The sequence below is a fragment of the Lactuca sativa genome, chromosome 5, assembly GCF_002870075.4.
Source record: "Lactuca sativa cultivar Salinas chromosome 5, Lsat_Salinas_v11, whole genome shotgun sequence".
Taxonomy (NCBI): domain Eukaryota; kingdom Viridiplantae; phylum Streptophyta; class Magnoliopsida; order Asterales; family Asteraceae; genus Lactuca; species Lactuca sativa.
The window spans coordinates 322,325,458-322,350,164 of record NC_056627.2 but is presented as its reverse complement, the minus strand read 5'-3'; the positions used below and the strand labels follow the sequence as shown (position 1 = coordinate 322,350,164).

Genomic DNA, 24,707 nt, shown 5'->3' with positions numbered 1-24,707 from the left:
TTTTTGCAATTTTGTCAATATTTTATTATTATTAGACTAAATTTAGAAAGAACCCTTGTGGTTTATCGAATATTGCAATGTTAGTCCAACTTTTCAATTTGTATCAATTCCATCCCTGTGTTTTTCAATTTTTGCACAACCTCCACGGCACTCGCGTTGTCTAAATTTGTTTGTTGAAGGAGAGCTCACATGAAGATATTTTGGTCCAGCCTTGTTTCTCACTTTTTAAGGTTTATGTTGATGTCATTACACCTAAACTATGACATATGTTTGCATTACTTACCCCTTAATGATAGTAAACAAAACCCAAAAAAAAACCTTTTATCTCTCTCATTAACTCAAAAGTCTGATGAATCCTAACTAGTTCATGCTTCTATGAAATCACAATTGTTGATGGTCTACCACAACCACCAAACACCATCTTCTTCAATGCTGCAAACTATCTCTCACCACCATCCAAAATCTTGTCCACCAATGCTCAAGTTAAAAATTCACATCACATAAATCAAAGATAAGAACCACGATTTAGGTACCAAATCAAGGTTCAAAAATGTTTTTTTTTGCTTCCAAACAAATAGATTCCTCCACAATAAGAATCAAGAGGAGGAAGAACCAGGATCTCAAAGTTCCATCTTTACATCCATATGTGTTTAAATTCAAAATTCTTCAAAGATAAGAACCAAGATCTAGATCCCAAAGGATAATATAATAGACTCCATTGAACATTTAACGACAAAGCAAACACATGATTAAAACAAAGATGTTGGTTTCAATTTTCATACAGACTTGCTCTTGGAATACGCCTCCCAACCTTGAACTCGGTATTCCCGAGCTGCATCAACAGGATTAGCAGCCTTTATGATCCCACGCCCCACAATTATAATATCACTACCTCTTTCACAAATTACCTACAAAAAAGATAAACATGTAAGCAGATTGCTATTATCATAATGTGTAAGAAGTTAAAACTAGTTTGTTTGAAGAAAACTTACAGAATTAGGGGTGTTGTATTGTTGGCCTAAAGCATCGCCGCCTTTAACCAACTGAACTCCCGGGGTTGCGTGAATGAAGGATGGATTAGACGGGCAGGCTGACCATGATGCCGGGTTGACCGAGATAAAACCAATTACAAAATCCGAATGTTGTTCCGCTATTTTCACTGCTGCAGCTGTGTAATCACCAGTGGCAAAGTTTCCAGCAGAGCTCATTTCAGCAAGAAGCAGTAACCCCCTTCCACGAGCCAAACCCTGTGGGACCCATTGATTGAAAAAATATTAGATAGTTTAAGGACCTAAGATGTACGATTAGAAAGTTCAGGGACCTGGATGGGACAAATGGAATAGTTTGTTGCCTTTTTAATGTAAGATGCAAACCTTTAATTTCAAGCCGTCGACAATTCCTGGACCTGATATAATGTGACAATTCACGATATCTGCCCATTCCAATATTCGAAAAATACCCCTGCAAACAAAATAAAATAACAAGGGCATTTACGTCTTTTGCACAGATAAGAGATATAAGTATGTTGCTAATTGCTATTGCTAGCATTTAACCCAAAATACAAACACTATGGTTTTGATTTCTAGAGGACGTGACTAACTTACCCTTCATATTGCATTGTTACTGTGTTGCCAATGTCAGCAAATTTACGATCTTCAAAAATGAGAAAATTGTGTTTGTCTGCAATCTTCATAAGACAATTAATCAATTTGAAAACAAAAAGTTAGCATTCTTGCAAAATTTAAAGCTCAAAAGCTTTTTAGGGTTTAGAGATCATACTGAACGAAGCTTTGATCCAAAATCTGGGGTGAAATCAGGAAGAATATCCACATGGGTTTTTAGCATACAGATCTCGGGTCCAATCTGTATAAATCAATAAACAAACAATTTAACCCACAAAATCAACAACACAAATACAAAACTGTTTTTATGTGTCATTTGTGGTCTTTCACATTAAAAAATATACATATCTAGTTAATTTTAGTTGATTCAAATTTTAGTTTGTATGTTTTGAGTTGATTTACTTATTTAGTTATATTTTAAAGTAATAAGTATTTCATATAATATTTAATTGTGTTGTAAAATGTAAATGTAATATTTTAATTTAATAAAACGATTGTTTTAACAATAAATTGAAAATAAATTATATACAGATGACTTGTTTAATAATATAACTTCCAAAAGTTATCCTAACAAAAACATGCAAGACAATTTCATAAAATAGAGCAGGTATATTTGAAAATCAAAATAAGTTAGAAAAAAGCTATAATACTTTTTGGTGTAAAAAGTAGTGTAGTCAGAGTTCAATGTCACAAATCTTTAAAATAAAATCTGAAAATATATAATTTCAGCCAAAAAATCAACATTATAACTAATTTATGTAGTTGCAATCTCATGTTCACATGAAGGAATTGGGATGATTTCTGACCTTATCAGCAATGGCCAACAACTCAGAAGCAGTTGATACATCAGCAGATAAACACAAATTGCTTTCTTTCTTCACCATGATTTCAAACAATCTCTTCCCAGTTGGATTCTTAGCCAACTTAGCTCGATCGTCATACGGGATCCGGGCCTTAACGGAAGTATCCTTAGCAACCACCGGAGCGACCTTCTTGTTCTCTTCTAAAAACTTAAGCACCATAGCCTCCGTCTCCTCGGAAACCCTACCTTTCTCCTTCAAAACCCTAACCATGTCTGTAAGCTTCACCATTGAGTGAAGCGTAATCCCATTAGCCGCAAGGTTCTCCCTGCCACCCTGTTCCCTGTCAATCAGAACCACAGCGTCATTAACCTTAAGCCCGGCGGCACGCAATGGCGCCGCCGTCTCCAGAACCGAAGTTCCACTTGTGACTAAGTCTTCAACAACTAAACAAATCTGATTGGGTTGGAAAGCGCCCTCGATGACTTTTGAAGTGCCGTAATCCTTGATTTCTTTGCGGCGCATGAGCATTGGGACATCGGAAGATGTGGATATGACGGTCGCAATGGGGAGGGCGGTATAAGGGACGCCGCAGATGACGTCGTATGCGGCGGAAGCAGGGAGGGTGGAGATAATGGTTTCGGAAATGAGGCGAAGGAGTTTAGGGTATGAGACGATGAGGCGGAGGTCGATGTATATAGGTGAAAAGATGCCGGATTTCAACTTGAAGTTTCCAAATTTCACGGCGGATATCTCGTGTAGTTGAAGGATGAGCGACTCCATTGTTGACGATGATGATGGAGAAGACATATTTCTGCTTTAGGCAAATGTGCGTTTGCTTTGCTTTGGTGGTGCTTAATGGTTATGCGGCGTTAATGGAGGGTTGCTTTATAAGAAAAATGACATCGACGGCATCGACTGCAGTAGTGCAGTTGCACTTTTCAAAAAGCCGCGTTGCGTTAGGGATTCCTGTCTAATTTTTTCAAGTTATTATGGAAAATAATACCAATTATCCTAACATTTAGAGAAATTAACAAATTAAGCTCACATATTTATTTTTACTTTTATTTTTTAAGATTATTATTTTGAGAAGGCGATTCGTATTCCTTATATATGTTTTGGGCCTTGGCTGACCTTATCAAAACCAGGAATAGTAAATTATAAATAGATGAAATGGGCCTAATCCAGTATAACTTATAGTCTTATATCACATAATTTTTGGGCCCTAGCTGAGGGGAGGCCCAGACAATAGCTTATGGAGTGCCGATTAAATTAATAGGACGAAAATAAGACACTACCATCGGACTAGAAACCATTGGGGTTAATGTTATAAAAGAAGAATTGCAACCCCATTTTATTTTCGCCTTTTGAATCGAGTCGCACATATCAATTTGTTCAAGCTTCCGGATTTCACATATAATTCTTCTTTGTTCTCTTATAAGATTAGTTGAAGCACTACATTCATCAATCAATTCTTCTGCATCACTGAGAAGTTTCAATAACTCCTTTTCTTACCAACTTTTTCATGCACCATTTTTAAGGACCGTTAGTATGTTTTTTTAAAAGCCTTCATCTTGTTTTTTAAAACAATAAATTTATTTCCATTGTCCTTTGTCTCACCCGTGGACCACAAATGCGACCATATTTCCGAACTCTTCCATAACTAACCAAGAATTATATAAGTTAAATGGAGTTAAGCCATAATCACTAGCCTCTTGTGAAAATATAATCAATTTATGACATGAGACAAATCTATCAAGCGCAACAACCTTCAAATCATTAATTATTCACATGAGCTTTTTAACACAGGACCTATCAAGTTTACTCTGTTTATCACCTTAACTATTTACTCGAGTGTATGCAAAACTGCCTATCGGATCTCCCACAAACCACAATCATCATTAAATTCATTGAATTTGTCTGCCACCCTTTGGTTAAAAACTGTATCATGTATCATTTCTTCCCATCTCGTTACACACAACATTAAAATCTCCAGACACAATGTATAAGCTTGTGTTTGTCCTCATAAAAGTACGAATCAAATTCCATAACACCTCTTTACCTCGATTTTACCCCAAAACAGGCCCATGCTCACCCATAAAGAGATGTGTGTGATTTTCCTTTTGGAGTCAGCCATGTGATGAAAAAGCTTTGTTAATATTGATGAGTTAATGTATTAAAAAACTAATGTAATTTTTGGGAAGAACTTGTTGATAGTTCTAATATACTCGTTAACTGATAATTAATGTTTGCAATAGTGAAAGTTAAAGGGATAATGACTTAGGAGGGTAATTAAGTTTCTAGTTTGCTCGTATTAGGTCACTAAGTTTTTTTTTTGTGCGTATTAGACCAATATGGTTGTTATTACCGTTTAGAAATAGTCTGTTTTACTGTTTCTTCCTGTTTAACCGGTAGAAAGGACTATTTTTAAACAGTAGTAACAACCATACTTGTCTGTACAATTGATCCCAAATTATCCCCCCCCCCTGGTGGATATCTGTCACATAAAAAATTAGTTAACAATTTAATTTCTAAAAACTATTAGTAACGATAGGTAATTTAATTAATCAGTAATTATAAAATAGATGTCATTGTACTTGTTGAATTCATCAACGTTGGATAACAAAGCGAAATACTCTTTTGTAATAGACTCTTTAGCTAATCGCCCATTGAAACCCTTCTCTAACAGGTATAGAAGTCATACACGAACTGCATCCTCGTCCGATAACTCATTAAGTGAATTTTTAAACACCTTCGTAACATGATCTAATTTGACCGAAACATTCGTCGGGACCATAGGAAAGGCACAGGAACAGAAGGCGATGCCGGATGCAGAAGTAGGAAAATATTCACCAAGCGGAAGGTGGTGATGAGACAAAATTATTTCTTCCCTAAAAACAGGTCATAACCCCCAATCTCAAAAACAATTTCTTCTACTTGGCTTCAGGGGTCGGTGACAACTTCGTGGGAAAAGACGTAATGTATAAGCAAAGGATCTGTAAGAAAATTTAGGGTTTGTGGTGGAGATCTGGATACCAACTTGGATCGTGAGAACACTTTCCGAACTGATATATATACCCTACGCCTGGGTTGCAAGAAATTCAACCTAGGATAATCTAAGTGGACACTTACGATACTAGGCATAGAAATCGTAAGCGAAATTGCTAGAAAAATTTCTGTGAAAGTTTGAAGAAAACGAGAGCTAAATTTCGTGTGTTTTTTCTGAGAAGGAAGATCCGTTTATATAATAAGCGAGATTAGGGTTTCATTAGGGTTGGGCCTTCATGAGTTGCTTTGGAAGCAAGTCATGGTAATCCAGATTTTAATGAGGATTTAGAGTTACCAAAACTAACGAGTTTCGTTAGTTTTACCATAATCACCCTCAAGAATCCTAATTTCCCAATATGTTCTCATATGTAAAATCCGGCCAGCCAGGGGCTCTGCCTCTTGGACCCCGCTAAGGGCACGACCCCTAAACCCCGCCAAAGGGGCGCTGCCCTTTTGGAAACCCTGGACCCAAGGGCGCTGCCCCCGAACCCCCGACTTATCGTCAAACCGACTTCTAATTTGATCTTATACATGCGTGCACTCCGCACAAACCCGAAGATATATTAGAATACAAATTATGAAGCCCCTTAGCTCACATGTTAATTCCAGTTACATAAAAATGACATAGTGACACTAAAATCACCAACAATCCTCCCCCATTTTAGTGTAACCCTTGAACAAACACAACCTTATCAAACAAACCAAACTAGTACATAATGAAAATATCGAAACAATTGAATTTCCACTTAGTATCATACATTTGCAAATATTCGAGAATCAGGGTGTTCTAAGAACTGAACCCATCAACCCTTTTGAATACCAGAAAATAAAATATATACTAATTTATTAAATTTCTAGAAAAATACATCTTGTCACTATTATAAATTCGTGTGTCCTAATCCTATCATGATCATACCAAGGTCAAGTCCACAACCTCTTGAAATGCGACTACACTTCACAACCACGTAGGTAACTTCTTTCCTTGTATTTGTACATACATTTATCAAAGGAATTATTAAGAAGTTAAACTTTAACCTAGCTAACTTGCATAACCGAACACATACATGGGATGAATACTTCATGTGTTCCAATTTATAAGTATGAGCTTTCCACATTGAATTCAACTCCTAACATTATATTATGATGGAATTGGGTGTCTCGTCATTACAGAATTAAATGGACTTTAATCACATCCCGATTACAGACTTGTGCACTAAGTCTCTTGTCAGACATTTAGTCAAGTGATCTGCCAAATTTTGTTGCGATTTCACAAACTCAACCGAAATCACACCATTCATGATTAGTTCTCTAACCATGCTATGTCTAAAACCTAGGTGTCCAGACTTGCCATTATAAACCTGGATATATGCCTTAGCCAAAGCGGTTGCACTATCACAAAGGATAGAAATAGGTGTTATCGGTTTAGACCACAAAGGAATCTCATAGACTAAATTCCTTAGCCACTCTGCTTCTTTACCAGTAGCTGCTAATGCAACAAAATCAGATTCCATTGTCGAGTTTGTAATGCAAGATTGCTTCCTGGAAGCCCAAGAAATGACACCTCCCCCAAGCAAGAATACCCAACCAGAAGTTGAGGAATGGTCCTCCATGTTGGTTATCCAACTTGCATCCAAATGACCTTCTAAAACTGAAGGACTCCCCAAGTAACTCAAACCATAATTCATGGTTCCCTCGAGATACTTAAACACTATATTTACTACTTGCCAATGTTGAGCACTAGGATTACTTGTGTACCTGCTCAACTTGCCCACAACAAAAGCAATATCAGGTATGGTACTTGTCATGGCATACATTAGGATGCCAATAGCCTTAGAGTATTCCAATTGTGAAATGGGAACGCCATTATTTGGCATTAATTTCACACTTGGATTCATAGGAGTACTCACAGGAGAACAGTCGGTAAAATTAAACCGCTTTAGAATTTTCTCAATATAATGACTTTGAGTTATTACTAAACCTTTGTTCATCCTTTTAATTCTCATTCCAAGAATTAAATTAGCCTCTCTTAATTCTTTCATGGAGAACTTAGATGATAACAATTTCTTTGTTTCATCTACTTGATTTTGGTCGGTACCAAAAATCAAGATGTCATCTACATATAAGCAAATGACCACTCCAGCTCTAGTAGCATCATCAAATCTACTGTAAACACATTTGTCACATTGGTTTGTCTTGAAACCAGAAGACAAAATAACCTCATCAAATTTTTGATACCATTGTTTAGGTGCTTGTTTCAGCCCATACAAAGATTTGACAAGTTTACAAACCATATGCTCTTTACCGGGCATAATGAAACCTTCTGGTTGTTTCATATAACCTTCTGGTTGTTTCATATAAACTTCCTCGTCAAGATCACCATTTAAAAAGGTTGTTTTCATATTCATTTGGTGAATAACCAGATTGTGGATACTTGTCAAGACAATCAACAATCTAATAGTAGAAATACGTGCAACCGGAGCATACATATCAAAATAGTCAACACTGGGTTTTTGTCTAAAACCTTGAATGACTAACCGGATTTGAACTTATCAATAGTCCCATTAAAATTCATTTTCTTTTTGAAAACTCATTTGCAACCAATTGGTTTAGAACCTAGAGGCAAATCAGACAACACCCATGTGTTATTCTCAAGAATTGATGACATTTCATCATCAATTACTTCCTTCCAAAAGGCATTATCACGAGACTTCATGGCCTCTTGATAAGTCTTAGGATCGTCTTCAATACTATAGCAATAAGAGTATCCAAGATTAATTTCATCCCTTGAACCTTCCACCAAATACACTTAGAAGTCGGATCCAAAAAATTTCGCGATTTGGCCTCTTTTGCTTCTACAAAGCTCTTGTAGTTCTTGCACATTACCTGATGGGTTTTATACAAACAACCCTATGTGTGCATGCAACCCTAGATTTGGATCTATGTTTTCACTATTAGATACACAACATTATGAACACAAGAAGAACCCTAGCATGCTCCTATGTATTTCAAAATTTAAATAGTAGAAGGGATTACATACCTCTTGTTGTTATATTGTAATAACAACTCAAATCTCCAATCTTCTTGTCTTTGAAAGCAAGTACCACAAGTGTAGTACCTCTAATGGCTCACAAACACCAAGAGCAAATGGAAAGGCAAGAGAGAGAGGGGGGAGAGAGGTATAAAATCGGCTCTAGGAGATTCTAGGATCAAGTGGCCGATTTTCCTAAGCCAAAGGGTCTTTATATAGGTGTAGGGATTAGGGTTTTAGTCCTTATCCTTATCTGATTACTTGCCCACCAAGCAGTCCAAAGCATAAGCCTAGAAACCTTATCATGGATGAATTCTAGGGCCTTATTGTTGGATAAGGTGTCTAAGTCCATAACTATTCGGGGTCAGTACTTGACCCAACCCGGCATGGTCCATTTGGGTTGCATGGCACCATGCAATTGGATAGACTAAATGAGAGAAATAACACTTGGAGATTATTAATATATTATAAGTTCTAATATATTAATAATATTATTTGATTAGTTTGATCAAGAATTAATTTAGAATTAATTAAGTGATCAAAAGATAACTAATTAAATATATGGGTTGATTATGTAAATCATTCATATCTTGTATAGTGGGCTAAGAGGCTCCATGGATTATCAAGTTGGGTTCCACCCATAGGATGCTCCATGGATGCTCCATGGGAGTTACAAACCCATGGGTCATAGAAATGAAGAGTCATGACACATTAGGGTTTACATGGTGTAACCCTAGATGTGTCAACACTATATAAGAGTCCCATTCTCCACCAAAATCGGCTACACATAAGAAACTAGAGGGCTATGCCGATTTCAAGAAGTGTGTATTCTCTCAAAAGTTTTTCCAAGAGCATTTGGTGTTGTGTGAAGCATTTGAGGCATCACACTTGGGGTGCTAGGCTCACAAGGTTTCAAGGATCATAAGCAACAACAAGGTAAGTTATTCTATCTTTCATTCAAGTTAAAATTGTTCCCCATGTATGTTAGATAGGAATATAACCTTGGAATTCAACTTTGCATGATAATTAGACAAACATAGATCCAAGGTTATTAGGGTTGCATGTACACTTAGGAAGTGTTAGAATGCTCAAAACCCATCAGTGGTATCAGAGCCTAGGCTTGTTTGTTTGTTATTTGTGCTTAAAAGTTGAAAAAAGTCGAAAAACTTGTTGTCTGCCTGATGAACTCGCCGAGTCCATGGGGGGACTCGCTGAGTTCGCTTGTATCTTCAACCTACTCGCCGAGTAGGTTCATGCACTCGGCAAGTAGGAGCCACAGAGTGCAGATTTTCGACTTTAGTTGCTGGAAATGGACTAGAAACATTACCCTAAACTGTTTTGGTACTTGAAAACTTGTTTTAGATGGTGTAATGTCTTTGCTAATCCATTTACAATAACTAGTTATCAAAATTACAAAGTTTTAAGTGTAATTTTGATTCATGAAAATGTTAATATTCATGTTCTTGATCTTATGATGTTTAGATGATCATAGGAATTATTTGTAACCTATGTGGTAGTTTAATTCTTGATCATAATGTGTTTTAATGGAGTCCATAACTTGTCCTCAAGTTATGGAAAACCAAAAGTCACTTGAGTTAAAACCATTAAAAGAACACAAGAGTTAGAAAAATGAAGAGTCTTCATTTTTATTACTCTAATAAACTCATAAGTTACAAGAAATGAAAAAGTTTTGAAAGTTTACAAAACTTGCCCTCAAGTTTTGGAACAAGTAAAGTCATGTTAAAAACTTTAGTTCCAACCCTTAGAATTTTAAAAGTTAAAATTCAACCCTTGTACTTATATTATTATGATTTAATAATTATATATATATATATATATATATATATATATATATATATGTATAAGAACAAAGTCGTCTTACCGTTAGTACGCCTCATTCACGAAGCCGGTCTATAAGGTGGGTATAAGGTTGTTGCCTATAAAATGGCAACTTAATGGGTGTCCACTCTCACCCACCGTTTGCTTGACCGGTGGAGGGTCGTTAGCCGAACGGGTAAGACAAGGACTTATAAATTCTCATTAAAAGTATGATGAATATTATAAAGTAACTAAATGTTTTATTAAATTCCCAATCTTAGTTACTTTAGAAAAAATGTGAATAAGGTGCTAATCCATGAAATTACACTTTACACTTTGTTTAAGTCGTTGGTGGAGCGTGTGTGGTTAACCGGCACACTAACTTGGACTTAACAAGGTAGGTAAAGGGTGACTTAAGGTTTATTATAGTATCGATGGAGCGTGTGTGGTTTACCGGCACATCGATTGAGTGATAAACTTTAAGGGTACCAAGTGATTTGCATGGTTACTTCACACCTCGTTTTGTGATCCTCAGTATCCCAGTCACACAACTTGGAGGGCACACTCGATATTGAAACATGCCTTTGAAAAGTTCATTGAATCTCAAAGAATCTAGGAATTTCTAAGAACCAATCAAAAACCTAATATTTAATATTTCGGTTTTCGTGGTGGAAATTGGTGAATCGTCATTCACCTACCTTTCAAATATGTTATAGCTTGGATTACGACATACCTCTTCTAAGTTATAAGATATTGTGATTGGGTCCTAGCCTTAATATTACATTTGGGTGTTTTATTAAGGACTCTCTTAATATCTAAACTAGTCTTGTCCTTTTCTTTCAGATGTCTTCAAACAATGCTGCTTCTGGCTCTAATCCTAATGGCTCCTTTACCCTTATGAACTTGTGTTGGAAAGTCACTTTTGATGGATCCAACTTCAATGAGTGGATCAGAAACATCAGGATGATTACCCCCTACGAGGACAAAGAATATGTCCTTGACAAGGAGATTAAGGAGATTGATGAGACCACTGCAACTCCCCAGGAGATCGCTGACTTTCAGGCACATGAAAGGGATGCTACGAAAGTGGCATGCATCATGATGGCCACGATGACAGCGGAACTCTAAAAGTCCTATGAGGATTTCTACCCTTATGAAATGCACCAAGATCTGATGGAAAGATACCATCAAAGTGCACGACAAGAGAGGTATGAAATCATTTGCTCCATGATAACAACCATGATGAAGGACGGGGAATCCGTCACGAGCCACATGCAGAAAATGCAAAGGTATGTGGAGCGATTGCTGAAGCTTAATGTGAACTTCCCTGAGGAGCTTGCAATAGATATCATTTTGCACTCCTTACCATCGTGCTATGATCAATTCCGCATGACATATCACATGAATAAGGAAGAGGTCACACTCAGCAAAGTTCAGGGACTTCTCAAGACCGCAGAATCAGGTCTTAAGGGGAAGTCGGTTGTTAACACTCCTACTCCAAACTCCACTCCGGTTTTGGCAATCGGGAAAGTCGCAGGAAGAAGAGAAAGAGCTCTTCTAAGGGTACCAAGGCTCGGACCCTTGATGGCTCTTCTTCAAGTGGAACCAAGAAAGGTTTTGTCACTCCTTCTTCTGACCCAAAAGAGGCTGAATGCTTCTATTGTCATGAAAAATCACATTGGAAGCGAAACTGCCCAAAATACCAGCAAGATGTGAAGGATGGGAAAGTTAAACCCAACCATGCAGGTATTTACACTATCATTTCTAATAACTCACCCCATTCTAAATCTTGGGTCCTTGATACCGGTTGTGGTATTCATATTTGTTGTGACTTGCAGGGACTAAGAAGAAGTGAGAATGTGGAGCAAGGAAGAATAAACTTAATCATGGGGAATAGGAAAGCTTTACCTGTCACCAAGATTGGAGTTTATACTTTATCGCTAAGTAGTGGGTTTAGTTTAGATTTGAATAAGTGTTGTTATTCACCAGAAATGGCAAGAAATAATATTTCCTTTCATGCATTGTATAAACAAGGTTTCACCTTTTCATTTGATAATGAAGTTGGTTCGATTAATGCTTTCTTTAATAATGTTCTTTATTTTAAAGCATTACCTTGTGATGGCGTGTACGAAACAGTATATGTGGTTGATAACTTAGGAAATAATGTATTGTGTATTGATTCTGTTAATAATAACTTGGATAAGCATCATTATGGCATTTTCGTCTTGGACATATAAGCAAGAAACGCATAGGCCAACTCCAAAAGGATGGAGTCTTAGAGTCATTTGACCTAAAGTCAGATGATAGTTGCGAATCATGCTTACTTGGAAAAATGACAAAGTCACCCTTCACAGGCTCGTGTGAGGGGTGAAGGTTTGTTGGACCTTGTACACACGGATGTGTGTGGACCATTCAAACATGCCACAAGGGATGCTAATCGTTATTATTTGACTTTTACTGATGACTATAGTGGATATGGATATGTCTACTTAATCAAGCATAAGTCAGAGACTTTCGAAAGGCTTAAGGAATTTAAACAGGAAGTCGAGAATCAATTGGGCAGGAACATTAAGATGCTTCGATCCGATCGTAGTGATGAGTATCTTAGTTCAGAGTTCCTTGACTATCTAAGGGAATGTGGGATAGTCTCACAATTGACACCTCCCAGGACACCACAGTTGAATGGTGTGGCTGAGAGGCGTAATCGAACCTTGTTGGATATGGTTTGTTCCATGATGAATCGAGCTTCGCTACCAATCTCATTCTGGGGGTATGCCTTAGAGACTGCTGCTCATATCCTTAATCTAGTCCTTACAAAGAAAGTTGCCAAAACTCCTCATGAGATGTGGACTGGTAAAGTACCCAAACTAGACCACATCAAGATTTGGGGTTGCGAGGCTTTCGTGAGACGCGAGACTCATGATAAGCTCGAACCCCGAAGCGAGAGGTGTATTTTCATCGGCTACCCACAATAATCCTTTGGTTACCTCTTCTACAGACCTAGTGAAAATGTGGTCTTTGTAGCTAGGAGGGCTTTCTTTAGAGAGAGAGAGTTCATAAGCCAAGGAAACAGTGGGAGGCAAGTTGATCTTGAAGAAATTCAAGAGTCAAGCGGTGAAGGAACTTCAAACCTTAACACTCAACTTGAGGAGGAAACTCCTGTTGAGTCAATTGACAAGTCTGTATCTCTGAGGCGTTCCACAAGGGTTAGGAATGCTCCTGAGCATTACTATGGATTCCATATTACTACAGAAGGAGATACACTTATCAGTGATGAGACACTGATAGGTCTGGATGAACCTAACAGTTACGCGGAAGCCATGGCAGGCCCTAAGTCGGCCAAGTGGAAAGAGGCAATGGACAGCGAAATACAGTCCATGTATGACAATCAAGTTTGGAACTTGGTTGAGAATGTACCAAGTCGTAAGACAGTAGGGTGCAAATGGATCTTCAAGAAGAAGACCGACATGGATGGTAAAGTACACACTTATAAGGCTAGACTGGTTGCAAAGGGCTTCTCTCAAATTCTTGGAGTGGACTATGATGAGACCTTTTCTCCAGTAGCCAAGATTAAGTCTATTCGGGTTCTGTTAGCCATAGCTGCATTTCATGACTATGAAATATGGCAAATGGATGTCAAAACCGCTTTCCTTAATGGAAAGTTGGCTGAAGATGTTTACATGAGTCAGCCAGAGGGTTCTGTCAGCAACGAGTACCCTAATAGAGTGTGTAAGCTTGAGAAATCCATTTATGGATTGAAGCAAGCACCTCACAAATGGAATCTTTGCTTTGATGAAAAGGTCAAGGAATTTGGCTTTTCTAGGAGTGAAGATGAGTCTTGCGTGTATGTCAAGGCTAGTGGGAGTATAGTTAGCTTTTTGGTATTGTATGTTGTGACATCCCCAAAATCACGGCCAGAAAAGACCGGTTTGTTTATGCTTTGTTTAAAAATCAGAGTTACATTTTAAATGAAAGTGTTGCGGAATTTGTCCCAAAACAAAATGTGATAAAGATTTATCAAAAGCATTTCCATAGAAATGTATTTCATTAAAAGACTTGGGATGTCATGTTCGTACAGATCAAAAGCATAAACAGTACAATATAAGCCTTACTACATTATTTCATATCTACAGGCCTATATCCGTAATCCCTCGTCCAAAACATCACATCTATGCTCATGCGCCACTACCTGTAATACATAAAACTGAGTGGGTCAGGCTTGGGAGCCTGGTGAGCACATAGGGTTTTCAACCCACAATAAATAAGTTTATTAATTTCATCAATCAACAATAACCCGATTACCCGTTCCCGTTATCCTCACTTTACGTCCCTAAACACCTATCATAAGGGACCTAGCCTAAGGATCATCATCGGGACGGACACTACTGCTAAGGGGATTCCTCAGCAATGAATGTCCTAAAGGCAACCATGTGGGGGATGGAGTACACCGGTGAACACATCATTCACAAACACCTACAGGTTGCGAGCCTGCTAGTGTTCCACTGGACTGTCTAGAAGAGTCCGTGGTCGTCATCCATACTCCGCTAGATGACAGAAACAACAACATCAACATCGAGGCCTCTCATCATTTTATCACACATCACCTATTACATCTACCCATGTTTTACCCCAACATTTTCGTAGATATAAAATACATATACAGTTTAAATCATTGAAAACATGTATAACAACGTTCATCTAGCATAGATAGCAAGTATTCAGATAAAATGCACACATAGCACGTAATTTATATAAAATACTTCATATTTATGTGTAAGTTGAAAGTAACTATGCACTCACTTGTTAAGGTGATGATTCCAAAATCGGGCAGCGCTTGCTTCTAACGATTCTATTTTCCTTCGACGAAACCTAGCATTATTATCGCTAAATTTTAGTCTAATATTTACCGTGACCAACTATTAGTCTTAGTATTATTATTATTATATAAGCGTTAAACAATATTTTCCAACCACTATGTACAGACAGGGGCCAGACATAAAACACCGGAGGGCAGGACCATTTTGGCATATAGCACTTCTGAAATCCAACAACCCTATGCGGCCCTTTAAACCAGATTCCCCGTACCGCGAGTAGTTAAAAAAAAATATTATAACGACACTTATATAAGTTATAATAATAGCTCAAATATTTATTATAAGTTCATAATAACAATACTAATTTTAAATATAAGCTATATTAAAATAAGGTAAGCATAACTTACTTACAAGGGGGTTTTAGCTAGGAGTCGGGCTCTGCAGGGGCAGAACTTCGTCGCTGAATCTTTCTAAGAAAGATTCGTGCAGCGCTTCAGCGCTCACCTTACTATACTAAGCTACAAAAAGAGAAGTCGAATCACGAGGGACCGAAATGCTCGGGGGATAAGGAGAGAAAGACTCTTGAATCAAGAGAATGGTGCAAGAAATATGAGAGCCCAAGGCTCTTATTTATACTAATTGAATTTTCAAAAACTACCCTCCATAATTACTTAATGACCTTTTAGTTATATAAACAACTAAACACCCCTCTATAATACTATTATAAATGGATTTAATGATATTTATACTAAACTAATGTCGAAAGAACTCAACATTAGTCTTATAATGACCGCATCGTCGATACCTTTCTAATGATATATACATATGTATATATATGTGTACGTATACATGATTTATACTTTATTTTAATACGTAAATATGCTATTATAATTTGTAACTCGTTCATACGAACTCCGTTTTTTACGTTCTTTATATCCACGCGTAGGTGAAGACGTACTCTACAACTTTCGTTTAGACTCCGTCGGCTAATTTTGACTTTATTTTTAAAGTTATATTTTTAACAAGCCGGGACAGAATTGGTCTATTTAAAATCTCATAACTTCTTCATACGAAGTCAGATTTGGGTGTTCTTTTTATCGATGTTCTTAGTTTAACATATTCTACGACTTTCGATTAGATCACTAAGGCTAAATCTCGCTCTATCGTAAATTCACTATTCACGCTTCCCGGTATCGTGCCGGTTCTGTCGTGAAACTTCGACGGGTCATAACTTTTTCGTTATAACTCGGATTTCGGTGTTCCTTATATGCACGGAAACCTTGAGACATATTCTACAACTTTATGTAGAGATATCGGGATTATCTCACACTTTAATTTTGACGCTCATTTTTATTCTTTATTAATTATACATTTATAATTAAATAATAAACACATATAATTCCCATAATACTCAAATATTTCATCTTTATTACTTCAAAAAGAGTTACAAGAGTTGACCTAGACTATTACATTGACAAAAATGCTTAGCCCTGAAACCCGGGCGTTACAATTCTCTCCCCCTTAGGATGATTCCGTCCCGGAATCATGCATCAACAAACATATGTGGATAGCGACTCATCATGTCATCCTTTGTTTCCCAAGTGAGATTCGGCCCATTCGAGTGTTTCCATCGGACTAGCACCAAGTCGACCATCTTGCGTCGTAACTTCTTAGTCTTACGGTCAACAATTGCCTCAGGCTCTTCGATCAACCTTTTATTTTCATCCATCCTTAACTCTGAGATTGGAATTATGTCGGGAACATCTCCCGTGAATTTCCTCAAATAACACACATGGAAGGTGTTATGAATACCATTGAGTTCTTCGGGCAATTCCAGCTTGTAAGCTTGGTTCCCTATCTTCTGAAGAACTTTGAACGGTCCAATAAACTTTGGACTCAACTTTCCTCGTTTCCCAAATCGTATAAGTCCCTTCCACGGTGAGACTTTAAGCAAAACGGAATCCCCAACTTCGAAAGTTATCGGTCGTCTTTTCTTGTCAGCATAGCTCTTCTGACGATCCTGGGCTGCTAACATCCTTTCCCTAATCACCTTCAACTTCTCAGCAGTCTCATGGACTATCTCGGGGCTCATAAACTGCTTCTCTCCGGCTTCAAGCCAACAAGACGGCGTACGACACTTCTGCCCATACAAGGCTTGATAAGGAGCCATCTTGATGCTCGAGTGAAAACTATTGTTGTAGGAAAATTCTACCAGAGGTAAGTGCTCGTCCCAATTCCCTTGGAATTCGAGGGTACATGCTCTCAACATATCTTCCAGCGTCTGAATCGTTCTTTCGCTCTGACCATCAGTTTGCGGATGGTAAGCAGTACTCAAACACAACTTTGTACCTAACTCCTCTTGTAGACTCCTCCAAAACCTTGACGTGAAACGACTATCACGATCTGATACAATCGTAAGAGGGACACCGTGAAGTCTTACAATTTCCTTCACGTAAGCATTTGCGAGCTTATCCATAGACCACTTCTCGTTGGCTGCTATGAAGTGTGCACTCTTGGTGAAACGATCCACGACTACCCAAATCATGTCGTGACCGTTCTTCGTCCTGGGCAGTTTAGTCACAAAATCCATGGTGATGTCTTCCCATTTACCCATGGGTACAGGTAAGGGTTCTAAACTCCCATACGGTTTCTGATGTTGTACCTTAACCCTCGCACATGTTACGCACTCGGCCACATACTTCGCAACATCGAGCTTCATCGTCGGCCACCAGTAGTAGGGTTTTAGGTCCCTATACATTTTAGTGCTACCGGGATGAATCGAGTACATGGTCTTGTGTGCTTCTTCCATTAGAAGATCTCTTATTCCTCCCGTCTTAGGTACCCAAATTCGATCTTGGAATACCTTCAGTCCACGACTGTTTGTACCGAACACTAACGTTCTTCCCAAACGTTCTTCCTTTCGGTCATTTTTCTCTAAAGCTTCTTCTTGAGCTTTCCTGATGCTTTCCACAATCGTCGAGACGACTTCAATTCTTAACGCTCTTGGCCTTTTCCTTTCAAGATTGACTTTCCGACTGAGAGCATCAGCAACAATATTTGCTTTACCTGGGTGGTAAAGTATCTCACAGTCGTAGTCCTTGAGAAGTTCTAGCCAACGTCGTTGCCTCATGTTCAACTCCTTCTGATTAAAGAGGTACTGGAGACTCTTATGATCAGTGAAGAGCTTGCACTTCGTTCCGTAGAGGTAATGCCTCCATATCTTTAAGGCAAATACTACCGCTGCCAACTCCAGATCATGAGTGGGGTAGTTCTTTTCGTGCTCTTTCAATTGTCGAGATGCGTATGCTATCACCTTTTCTCTTTGGGTCAGAACACAACCCAACCCGACTCCAGAAGCATCACTATAAACCGCGAAATCTTCGACTCCATCGGGTAGAGAAAGTATCGGTGCTTCACATAACTTCTTCTTTAGTTTCTCGAATGCCTCATCGTGTTTCTCACTCCACGTATATGTAGCTCCTTTATGAGTCAAAGCTGTTAATGGAGCAGCTATCGAAGAAAAGCCTTGGATAAATCGTCGATAATATCCGGCTAATCCTAGAAAGCTTCGAATTTCCGTGGGACTTTTCGGACGTTCCCACTTCATCACAGCCTCGATCTTTGCGGGGTCAACCATTATTCCCTCCTGGTTAACAACATGACCCAAGAATTGGACTTCCCATATCCAAAAGTCGCATTTGGAGAACTTTGCAAAAAGCTTCTCCTTCTTCAACACTTCTAATACTTCCCGTAGATGTTTTCCATGCTCCTCTTGGCTTTTTGAGTAGATGAGAATGTCGTCGATGAACACTATCACGGATTTATCGAGGAATGGTTTACAAACCCTATTCATCAAATCCATGAATGCTGCGGGAGCATTGGTTAGCCCGAATGACATAACCAAGAACTCGTAGTGTCCATATCTCGTTCTGAATGCAGTCTTCTCAATATCCTGCTTTCTCACCTTTAGCTGATGATATCCTGACCTAAGATCGATCTTTGAGAAGTAGCTCGAACCTTGCAGCTGATCGAATAGGTCATCAATCCTCGGCAATGGATACTTGTTCTTCACCGTTGCCTTATTCAGCTCTCGGTAGTCTATACACATTCTCATACTTCCGTCTTTCTTCTTCACGAATAACACCGGAGCTCCCCAGGGTGATGAACTAGGTCGAATAAAACCGTTGTCCAACAGCTCCTGAAGTTGCGTCATGAGCTCCTTCATCTCCGTCGGTGCTAATCGGTAAGGTGCCTTTGCTATCGGTGTTGTTCCTGGTAACAAGTCTATACGAAACTCCACTTGCCTATCAGGTGGTAATCCGGGAAGATCTTCGGGAAAGACTTCCGGATAATCACACACAACCGGTATATTCTGCACCTCTTTCTTCTCCTTCTTGGCATCGATTACGAATGCCAAGTATGATGCACATCCTTTGGAAAAACATTTCCTGGCTTTCATCAGGGAGATGATTCCAGAATTCACTCTGCGTTTGTCCCCATACACCATAAATGATTCTTTTCCGGGTGGGTTTACCTTTACTATTTTCTTTCGGCATTGAATCTCAACATCGTTGGCGCTAAGCCAATCCATACCCAAAACGATGTCGAAACCGTTTAACTCTATGGGTAATAGCTCTTCGTGGAATTCGTTTCCGTTTAGGTCAATGACGATGTTCCTAATACGATTACTAACAGGTACGAATTTGCCACTGGCAACTTCTACAATCAGGGCATTATCTAGTTTTTCTACAGGCAATGCTAATTTCCCACCAAATTTATGCGACACAAAGGAGTAGTTGGCTCCGGAATCAAATAGTATATTTGCAGGCAAACCATTTACAAGAAAGGTACCTGAAGCGACGTCTGCTGCCTCCTTTGCAGCCTCGAGCGTCATCTGGAAGGCTCTCGCCTTCGGCTTTGGTGGTATGTTGGGTCTTCCTGTCTCCTTCTTCTTCGGGCAATCCCTTGAAATGTGCCCCTCCTCGTTGCACTCATAACAGACCTTCTTAGTGAACGTGCATTTATTGGCATAGTGCCCAGGCTTTCCACATTTGTAACAAGTGACCCCTCCGTCACACTTCCCAGAGTGCTTTTTCTTGCACTTGTCACACCACTTTGCTTCTGATCCTCCTCCTCTCGAACCAGACTTCGAGAATCTACCCTTCTTACTGGACCTTGAGGATCCATCAAATTTCCTTTTCTCGCCAACCTCGACTTTGCTGGCAGCTCTTCCCTTAATCATATCCTCCACAGACTTGGCAGCCCAGATAGCTGCCTCCAAAGTAGGTGCCTGACGCACTGGCACCGCGTACTCCCATGGTAATCCCTTTGCGTACTTATCAATTTTCGTCAGCTCATCCGGAACAAGACGCAAGGCAAATTCCATCTTTTCTGTGAAGTTGTTCGTGTATTCATCGATTGACATGCTCCCCTTCTTTAGGGTTAGAAACTGGTTCTCTAGCTCGAGCAGGTTTTGAGCTGAGCAGTACTTTCGTTTGAATTGTACCAGAAATTCTGCCCATGTCAGTTCCAGGGGTTTGTTGGGGCTTAAAGTCTTCCCCAAAGTATTCCACCAACGTACAGCGCCTCCTCGAAACTGACGCACTGCAAACGTGGTCTGTAGCTTCCCTCTGCAACCGCATGTCATGAAAGCTAACTCCATCTCCGAGATCCAATCCATGACTCCGATTGGATCTTCCTTTCCCGTGAAAGTCGATGGCTTGCAAGTCTGAAAATCCTTGTACTTGCATCCATTTCTCTCGAATCCGTCATCTTGGTTATTTTCTTGAACTATTGGTTGGTTGACTTGACCAACAGTTCCACTATAGTCTCCTTCCTCAGTCTGCCCTTCGTTCAACTCGGGCTGTTCGATTTGAATAGTGCCTTCCTCTCGATTTTGCTGGAGCAAACGTCTAGTTTCCTCCATTTGACGATCCAACATAGCCTGGATCATCGCTTGCACTCCGGCCATCGTGACTGGCTCAGGTGCAACTTCTTCTACAACAGGTATTTGTTGAACCACTGGGGGTTGGTTCCTATCTCCATTCGTGTTCACGTTTCCGCTACGAGTCCTTGCCATCTTGATCTATACACCGAATAAGGTGAATTTAGATCTTTATTTAGGATAGACGTTTAAATCGTCCTTATCACTCCGAAACGTTTACATGTTAGTTCTAATATCGTAGTCGTACGTTTAGAATCCTAAACACATAAAGTTTCCAGATCCGGTCGGCAACAGACCATAGATCCGAACAATTAACAGCATATTATGCACAAAGCATTTAGCACATAAAAGCATTTTAGGCACAATTCCTAAAATAGGCTAGTGCTCACACCTCACAATCATCGCTTAGCATTCTAAGTTTAAGTCTAGAAATCCTACAAATTCCTAGTTCGCTTAAACTAATGCTCTGATACCAACTGTGACATCCCCAAAATCACGGCCAGAAAAGACCGGTTTGTTTATGCTTTGTTTAAAAATCAGAGTTACATTTTAAATGAAAGTGTTGCGGAATTTGTCCCAAAACAAAATGTGATAAAGATTTATCAAAAGCATTTCCATAGAAATGTATTTCATTAAAAGACTTGGGATGTCATGTTCGTACAGATCAAAAGCATAAACAGTACAATATAAGCCTTACTACATTATTTCATATCTACAGGCCTATATCCGTAATCCCTCGTCCAAAACATCACATCTATGCTCATGCGCCACTACCTGTAATACATAAAACTGAGTGGGTCAGGCTTGGGAGCCTGGTGAGCACATAGGGTTTTCAACCCACAATAAATAAGTTTATTAATTTCATCAATCAACAATAACCCGATTACCCGTTCCCGTTATCCTCACTTTACGTCCCTAAACACCTATCATAAGGGACCTAGCCTAAGGATCATCATCGGGACGGACACTACTGCTAAGGGGATTCCTCAGCAATGAATGTCCTAAAGGCAACCATGTGGGGGATGGAGTACACCGGTGAACACATCATTCACAAACACCTACAGGTTGCGAGCCTGCTAGTGTTCCACTGGACTGTCTAGAAGAGTCCGTGGTCGTCATCCATACTCCGCTAGATGACAGAAACAACAACATCAACATCGAGGCCTCTCATCATTTTATCACACATCACCTATTACATCTACCCATGTTTTACCCCAACATTTTCGTAGATATAAAATACATATACAGTTTAAATCATTGAAAACATGTATAACAACGTTCATCTAGCATAGATAGCAAGTATTCAGATAAAATGCACACATAGCACGTAATTTATATAAAATACTTCATATTTATGTGTAAGTTGAAAGTAACTATGCACTCACTTGTTAAGGTGATGATTCCAAAATCGGGCAGCGCTTGCTTCTAACGATTCTATTTTCCTTCGACGAAACCTAGCATTATTATCGCTAAATTTTAGTCTAATATTTACCGTGACCAACTATTAGTCTTAGTATTATTATTATTATATAAGCGTTAAACAATATTTTCCAACCACTATGTACAGACAGGGGCCAGACATAAAACACCGGAGGGCAGGACCATTTTGGCATATAGCACTTCTGAAATCCAACAACCCTATGCGGCCCTTTAAACCAGATTCCCCGTACCGCGAGTAGTTAAAAAAAAATATTATAACGACACTTATATAAGTTATAATAATAGCTCAAATATTTATTATAAGTTCATAATAACAATACTAATTTTAAATATAAGCTATATTAAAATAAGGTAAGCATAACTTACTTACAAGGGGGTTTTAGCTAGGAGTCGGGCTCTGCAGGGGCAGAACTTCGTCGCTGAATCTTTCTAAGAAAGATTCGTGCAGCGCTTCAGCGCTCACCTTACTATACTAAGCTACAAAAAGAGAAGTCGAATCACGAGGGACCGAAATGCTCGGGGGATAAGGAGAGAAAGACTCTTGAATCAAGAGAATGGTGCAAGAAATATGAGAGCCCAAGGCTCTTATTTATACTAATTGAATTTTCAAAAACTACCCTCCATAATTACTTAATGACCTTTTAGTTATATAAACAACTAAACACCCCTCTATAATACTATTATAAATGGATTTAATGATATTTATACTAAACTAATGTCGAAAGAACTCAACATTAGTCTTATAATGACCGCATCGTCGATACCTTTCTAATGATATATACATATGTATATATATGTGTACGTATACATGATTTATACTTTATTTTAATACGTAAATATGCTATTATAATTTGTAACTCGTTCATACGAACTCCGTTTTTTACGTTCTTTATATCCACGCGTAGGTGAAGACGTACTCTACAACTTTCGTTTAGACTCCGTCGGCTAATTTTGACTTTATTTTTAAAGTTATATTTTTAACAAGCCGGGACAGAATTGGTCTATTTAAAATCTCATAACTTCTTCATACGAAGTCAGATTTGGGTGTTCTTTTTATCGATGTTCTTAGTTTAACATATTCTACGACTTTCGTTTAGATCACTAAGGCTAAATCTCGCTCTATCGTAAATTCACTATTCACGCTTCTCGGTATCGTGCCGGTTCTGTCGTGAAACTTCGACGGGTCATAACTTTTTCGTTATAACTCGGATTTCGGTGTTCCTTATATGCACGGAAACCTTGAGACATATTCTACAACTTTATGTAGAGATATCGGGATTATCTCACACTTTAATTTTGACGCTCATTTTTATTCTTTATTAATTATACATTTATAATTAAATAATAAACACATATAATTCCCATAATACTCAAATATTTCATCTTTATTACTTCAAAAAGAGTTACAAGAGTTGACCTAGACTATTACATTGACAAAAATGCTTAGCCCTGAAACCCGGGCGTTACATATGTGGATGACATACTACTCATAGGAAATGACATCCCAACTCTGCAGGAAGTTAAGTCCTGGCTTGGGAAGTGTTTCTCTATGAAGGACCTAGGAGAAGCTGCCTATATTCTAGGGATAAGGATCCTGAGAGATCGGAGTAAAAGACTAATTGGACTTAGTCAGAGTACCTACTTGGATAAGGTGCTGAAGAGATTCAGCATGCAGGACTCCAAGAAAGGAGAGTTACCCATCCAGAGTAACGCCAGATTGAGTAAGACACAAATCCCTAGCATTGAGGCTGAGATAGCATAAATGAGTCAAATACCTTATGCTTCGGCTTTAGGATCGATCATGTATGCTATGACGTGTACTCGACCTGATGTAGCCTTTGTCCTGAGCATGGTTAGCAGGTATCAGGGGAACCCTGTCAAGGCACACTGGACTGCGGTAAAGAATATCCTCAAGTACCTACGGAGGGCTAAGGACTGGGTCCTTACCCTCGGTGGGAGTGATGACTTGAGAATTATGGGGTATAGCGATGCTAGCTTCCAGACTGATAGGGATAATTTCCTCTCTCAGTCGGGCTGGGTCTTTACCCTAAATGGAGGAGCAATTTCTTGGAAGAGTTCCAAGCAAGAGACAGTGGCTGTTTCAACTTGTGAATCAGAGTATATTGCAGCTAGCGAGGCGGCAAAGGAGGCGATATGGCTGAAGAACTTCATTGGAGACCTTGGAGTTGTACC

General features: G+C 38.9%; 1 protein-coding gene across 1 annotated transcript; it reads right to left on the bottom strand.

The window, feature by feature from the left end:
• Positions 1–618: 618 nt before the first annotated feature.
• On the bottom strand, positions 619–3,383 carry LOC111889392 (uridine 5'-monophosphate synthase). Its single transcript, XM_023885539.3, has 6 exons — positions 2,429–3,383; positions 1,780–1,863; positions 1,605–1,687; positions 1,374–1,461; positions 993–1,247; positions 619–908 (listed from the first exon to the last, which is right to left on the bottom strand). Exons 1-6 carry the CDS (start codon positions 3,230–3,232, stop codon positions 777–779), a joined length of 1,446 nt encoding a protein of 481 aa, XP_023741307.1. The 5' UTR covers positions 3,233–3,383; the 3' UTR covers positions 619–776.
• Positions 3,384–24,707: the final 21,324 nt, after the last annotated feature.